The sequence below is a fragment of the Saccostrea cucullata genome, unplaced genomic scaffold, assembly GCF_032062105.1.
Source record: "Saccostrea cucullata isolate Sc308-1 unplaced genomic scaffold, CSIRO_AGI_Scuc_v1 ctg10405, whole genome shotgun sequence".
Lineage (NCBI taxonomy): Eukaryota > Metazoa > Mollusca > Bivalvia > Ostreida > Ostreidae > Saccostrea > Saccostrea cuccullata.
In genome coordinates, this window is record NW_026924286.1 from 5,919 (window position 1) to 12,603 (window position 6,685).

Here is a 6,685-nt window from a genome sequence, read left to right on the forward strand (position 1 = left end):
GCTATTTGACGAGAACATAATATTGTACGACTTACTATATTGCTTGTTTACAAGCGATAGTTAGTTCGTTCCGCACTCAATTATGTAAACTGCACATCATTCCTTTTATTTGGATTAAAAATAAAATATAAACGAAATACTTGTTTCACAGATAACATTCCGATAAAAACTTACAAAAGAAATTTACACGTTTCTAAACGCACGTTCACGCACGATTAAAACCGCAAAGACTAAGATCTGTTACACGCACGATCTCCACGTTAAAACGAACGATCACGAACGAAACACGATTGGTTTGTCAACAATGCAGCCACTGTAAAGGAAGAGTTGCGGATGAGAGATTGGAACCCTTCAATATTAAAGAATGAAAGATAGTGTCCATGTTTTGCTATGGGAAACTCAAATACGTGTCGGATCAAAAAGTAAAATAGGAGGTCAAAATGGCACTATGTTATAAACTTAAAGATTCTGAAAAAGTTTAATAAATTAGAGGATTGTTGATAAGAGATGGGTATCCAAAAGCATAACAGACGGAAGGACGGATGGACATCCCGATCACTATATTCCCTCCCACTTTTCAAGCGGGAGGGGGATATAAAATACGATATTAAAAAAAATCTTTATAGCATAATGTCATTGTGACTTCCCGTCTTACTTTGTGATCTGACATTTATTATGAGTCCTACAGAGCAAAACATGAATTTTGCCATTATAATCATAATTGAACTCAGTGTTCATAGTACCTTTAGTTTATATTTAACAGCAATGAGATTTTGTAAAAATTATTTCGCAAAAAAATGTTTTTGTTCAAATTGAGAGAGAGAGAGAGAGAGAGAGAGAGAGAGAGAGAGAGAGAGAGAGAGAGAGAGAGAGAGAGAGAGAGAGAGAAGAAAAAAGGGAATGAAAGAAAATTAAAAGTTTATTTTTGTTATCTAAAAACTTGAAGTAGTATTTTAATGGAGTGTAAATAAAATTAGAAAAGGTCTTAATTTTTTTTACATTACACAGAAATATGGTATTTTGAGGGTACAAAAGAATTTTATTTATATACGTAATAATATTCCTTTACATGCGTTCCTTAAGTTACAGTATACATGTACCTGTCCAACAGTAATTCAATGTTTTTAAGGACTTGGTGAAACTAACTTAGAAGTATGAAATGTATTTATAACTTATTATAAAAAGTAGTTATAGAATGTTAATTGTATATTAAAAAAAACATTAAAGAGTTTATGAAGCTGCATGTTAGTCATATTTCTTATTCGACAGTCAAAAGTAAATGAGAATTCATTTTGTGTCCATACATAATGGATTTAAAGGTTTCTTGAAAATAACAAAATTTTAATCGTAAAAAGATTGGAACAGAAGCAGGTATTTACTTTGAATACACAATAAATTTAACTTGAACACATTTATTGAAAAAGTCAAAAGGATCGGACACAATTTTAGAAACTTTGATAGTCTTCTGCTTAATAAATAATAAACAATAAATATAGATATTTGAACACATTTCAATAGACAACGTGTAAAGAAAATATTGAAAATTAAAAAAAATATGGTAGCCCATGTTTTTGTTTAAAAGATTATAATAAACAAAAATGAGAACGATGATAATAAATGTTATGGTTAGAACAATTTTCACTTTCACAACAATTTGTTCAGAACAAGTCATCCCATGTTATACCAAAAAATGTCAACTTAAGAACACACGACGTCAAATAAAAAAAAACAAAAAACAATGCCAGTAAAAGATTTCGAGAAATGTTTCGGATATAAAAATGATTTAAAGAACTACGTATCACTATCAATCTCTTTAATTAGTATTTGCCACCATACATTGAAGCCACTTTTTATAAAACTGAAAATATTTTAGCTAATGTGCATATGTCTATTTTTATTTTTATGCCCCCATAATCGAATACCAGTATTCGGAATACATGTACATAGTTTTTGGCCTGTCTTTCCATCTTTTATTTATCTGTTTGTCATTTTCCGCAAAAATCTTTAACCTTGTAAATAACATTTGAATTGGTGGGGTTATAGATTTTATATTTCCCAAGTGTATTTTTGTGACAAGACCTTTCTTTGGGTACCACCAAATTTGAAATAGTGACATTGACCTTGGATTTTGACACGCTTTTACCATAAATTAAAATTTTACCTTGGCCACAACTTTTAAATAGTTAGTCTTGATCTTTAAATTCATACTTCACATAATTATGTTATTCACTGTGACTATATACCTTTCAAATGGTATAAATATTTTTTTACCTTGACCTTGGAGTTTGACCAACTTTAAAAAACTTGGTTATAAATTTTGAACAGTTACTGTAAATCACTTTTATTCGTGAGAACTTTATTTTCGTTGAATTACGCGAGGGCATGTACTCGCTAAATTATCATTCTCGTTTTTTATTTTTCCTTAAGATAAGAGAGAGCAATAGCCAAAATCCGTGAAAATTTTGTCTCGCATCTAAGAGTCAAAGACAGTTTTGCGAAAATATGGTGATCTACAGTAGTATAAGGACTTTCGAATTTCACAGATGTATTCTTTGTGACAAGACTTCCTTTGGATATCAACAACTTGGACCTTTTAGCTTTTAACTTGTACATGTAGTTTAACTTGCATTTGAGAAACTTCAACCCTCGCTATAAGCTACCATGCAGGGGTATCAGTGTTTCTCAAACACATCTTGTTCTATCAATTTATGTATAAAAGTATAATTGTTGTAAAGCTAAATTTCTACCAATCCCACATAATTCGATTTTACATCTTTATACAGATGGGTTCTATTCAAAACCTCTACATAAATAATGCTTCCATTTGATAATTTAAAAATTTCTCCTAGTTCCATTGGTTGAATTAAACGCTCTTCTACATGTATTTCCGGGGAGCATGACCAGTCTTTTTGCAATAACGTCCTTCGTCCTAAATATTGATCCTCGCAGGTAACCCGGACAAAGTTTTTGGTGCGTTTGGTACAAACATTTCTACCAGCCTGTATGGTCAAATCGACGATTATCCTAAACCAACCCGGATTTCCTATGACAATTGTTGTTTTTAATTGTTCATATATATCATTCACTTTAATCAGTGGCAGTGTTCCAAAGTCATCTGAAATTAAATAGGATATTTATTTTTAGTTACCCAAGAAATACACATAAAGGAAGCCAGCTTTAAAATAGTGATTGCTTGCCCTCTCCTCACCCAGGATGAAAAAAATGGGTCTTAAGTTAAAGGGGATTATAATTCTCTTGAAATTTTCGACTTCACCGCTGGTTTTTCAAAATATTTTCTCCGTAATGCATAAAAAAAATTGTGTCCTAGAAGTTGAATAAGGTTTCAGTTGGGTCATTTTAATTAGTCGGTTGAAAGAAGGCAAGAGCACATTAAAAAAAAAATCACATAAAAGATACATTGAATTGTGATTGTTATTATTTTATATACATACGTTTGTCTTTAGATAAATTTAGGTCAACATAATACGAATTAAAGGAGAATTTCCTTTTCTTTAAGAACTTTCCAGCTGTTAATATCTAAAATAAAAAAATCAAATGTGTTTATATAAATAATTGCCCACTGCATAACGGGAAAAAAATCATAAAAAAGCAGTACAAAATAAGAGAATAAGAAAGAATTATTAATAATAAAAATTTCTTACCTCTTTAGCAAGCAATTCCAAGGAGAGCTCAATATTCCTACAAAAGAACTCATTCTTTCCAAATAGAACTCTTATCACCTCTCTCTGACATGAAACGCATTTTCTAGTTATGCAAATGACTGAAGAAGAATTGGTCTGCTGAAGCTTTTGGGATAAAAAATTGGGTTGTCCCTTTTCAAACACAGGCTTAGTCCAGACTTCTGTTTGTTGAGTTTTGTAAAATGTTAAGAGGGTCCATGTGATGAGACCAACGAAAATCAAATGAAACACAATGGAGACCAGTAAACACAACTTTAACCATACCCCTCTGCACAATTTTCTACCAGATACGCTTGGTACGACAATTGTATGGTTTTGTATTTCATTTAACGCACCTACAGGGTAGATTGAAACTGGATTGTGCACTTGCACGTTAGTGGGATAGCTGTATGGGGTAGAAAAGTAGCTTGATGTCATGCTGAAATTTTAACCTTGTTACTTTCCTTAACAAAAGTCACATAGAATAGTTTTCTGTATGGAAATGTTTATATACTAGTATGTTCAAATACTGTGGGGTTTCCTATTTTTTTAGACTATGGTTTTCACTGTGAACAAAAATGTCCCAAAAAAAAAAAACAAAACAATGACGTGCATATTTTTATGCATACTAATTATATTGATATGATAAACATGAAATGCATTATAAAGATATGATATGATTTGAAAAAAAGGAAATATTTCATTCTATGAATTCATACACCAGCACATTTACAGTATTTCTTCCTCGTAAAAAAAATAATGCTATTATAATATCTTACAAGTACATGTACACGTAGTAGCAATGTTGAGAATTAACTAATTTGAATTAGATTATTTGTTAACTCTTATTCTCCAAATAATTTTGCAATTCTATTATTTGAGAGAGAATTAGTTAATGCAAAATACGTGCATATATAATTATCAAAAGATAATTTTATCTACTAGTATTTTCTCTTTACTTCATTTAAAGTTTCTTTGTCTTTTTTTTCAATTTTCCATGTAAAAATATAACTGATTATAAGTAATGAATTTCATAAAGTAGTTATCTTTTTTGTCTTCCTCTTTCGAGAAAGCGATGGGACATTTAATATACTCCGTCTGTCAGTCCGTCCGTGTGTCACAAAGACTTTAAATTTGGTCATACATGTAGCTTTCAAATGAAAAGAGATAAGGGTTTTTATATTACACAGTCATGTGAACTACCTGTGACAAGATATTTTCATATTTACTTTGATTTTTGACCCCTTGATCTTGAGGTTTTAGCAACTTTTCAAAACTTTAAACATTACAGTAACATTATATATGCCATAACCTTTAAAAGAGACAATTCAGGGATTTCATGTTAAACATGAGTATTGCCTGTGGCAAGAATACACTATGAATTTGTCCCCGTGGCCTTGACCTTGAAGTTTGACTTTTCAAAAATGTTATCTACCTTATTTCTTTTGATAGAGAAGATATGGGGCTTTCTTATTACACATGTGCATTGCCAGTAACAAGATGTTTCCGAGCATGCTTGACTTTCTTTCTCCTTCACCTTGATGTTTGACTTAATTTAAAAAAAAATAACTTTGGTAATTCTTTGGAATGGCATATGACAGAGCGTTCATATTTGACACAATATACCATACATATAATTATTTACATTACACATGTTTTGTGCATATAAAGTGAATGGAAATTTATTGCATTTAAAACACCATAACACGCAGAGGCCTAGGTTTCAAAAGGTTAAAGCACGCGTTTTATTTTGACTTCACAGTCGTTGAACGCCAATGAAATACAACGTCATACGCGAAAGTCAAAATTCACGCTCGCATTGATCAGAAGCTGTTACGTTGGCTCTTCTATTCACTGTAGCTTTCATTATGCATAATACAAAGGTTTTTAAATATAAATCACATTTGCAGTCAAGGTAGAGAGCGAAAAATGAAAATATAAGAAAAGAATTCTTATTTTTTGAAAGATAGTATCATAACTGCAACGGTAATTGCAAACAAATTTTCATAACACGCGTTATTAAGTTTTTTTGCACACACCGTTGCAGTTTATTTGAAACTATATCTTTCAAAAAATAGGAGTTCCTTGCATAATTAATGTCATCCTATCAACTAAGTTTTATTTTTCTGTAAAGTTATTCTAAACATCTGGCTACAGGAAAATGTTATAACTAGTACGTAAGACCTCCTTTAAAATGACGTTTTCTTGTTCTCTCCCAGCTAGGGCTAAAATTATTGGGTCGGTAGGTAAGTAGGGAAATCTTTTCTCCAGAAAATTTCAATATATTTGTTGACGAGATATTAAGAGGGGAAAAAGAAGAAAAGTTTGTGAGGCAATGTTCACAAGTAATACTCTCGCTCTGATGTGAACATACAGTATCATGTAAATATACAAGTTAAGTTACGGGCAGATACACAGATAAAGAGGAAGTTGACATAAGATTCATATAAAAATAAATACAACCATATTGCATGCCTCAACTAAGGATGTGCTAGAATTTCAAGCATCTGCGATGAGAAGTTGTTGAGAAACTGCGACGAAAATTTGTTATGTACGAAACGGATCCGGACAGATGCGCGGATAACAGGAAGTTTACATCCTATTTTAACAAAAATGAACCCCACTATATGGCATGCCTCAGAAAAGATTGTGTTCAAATTTCAAGCATCTGCAATGAATAGTTGCTTAGAAAACTGCGACCGAAATTTGTTACGGAGATACACGCGGGCGCACACACAATTTAATGGAATACTGTAAAACAACTTTTATTCGCGTGCGAGAATTTTTCGCGAAGTTCGCGAGAGCCTCGTAATTGCGAATATTTCTCGCCGCGAACCTTTCCTGAAAGTCTCTGTGTCCATTAACAACAGATTTTTAAAAAAATCTTAATCGCGAAAATTAATCGTCGCGAAGTAGTTAACCCCTGGTAAATTGCAAAATAAAGCCGTCGCGAATGAAAGTTGGTTAATAAATACGGTATTTTTTATTAACAGGAAAAAGGTCAA

General features: G+C 31.7%; 1 protein-coding gene across 1 annotated transcript; it reads right to left on the bottom strand.

The window, feature by feature from the left end:
• Nucleotides 1–2,424: 2,424 nt before the first annotated feature.
• Nucleotides 2,425–4,126, bottom strand: LOC134266139 (uncharacterized). The gene is made up of 3 exons (XM_062748382.1): nt 3,663–4,126; nt 3,453–3,537; nt 2,425–3,115 (listed from the first exon to the last, which is right to left on the bottom strand). The coding sequence occupies exons 1-3, from the start codon at nt 4,116–4,118 to the stop codon at nt 2,736–2,738; spliced, it is 921 nt and encodes a 306-aa protein (XP_062604366.1). The 5' UTR covers nt 4,119–4,126; the 3' UTR covers nt 2,425–2,735.
• Between the last annotated feature and the right edge of the window lie 2,559 nt (nt 4,127–6,685).

Coding starts and splice junctions, on each gene's coding strand:
- LOC134266139 (XM_062748382.1), bottom strand. CDS start 4,118: ATGACATCAAGCTACTTTTCTACCCCATACAGCTATCCCACTAACGTG. Junction 3,538..3,662: donor TGGAATTGCTTGCTAAAGAG/GTAAGAAATTTT, acceptor TTTTTATTTTAG/ATATTAACAGCTGGAAAGTT. Junction 3,116..3,452: donor AAATTTATCTAAAGACAAAC/GTATGTATATAA, acceptor ATTTAATTTCAG/ATGACTTTGGAACACTGCCA.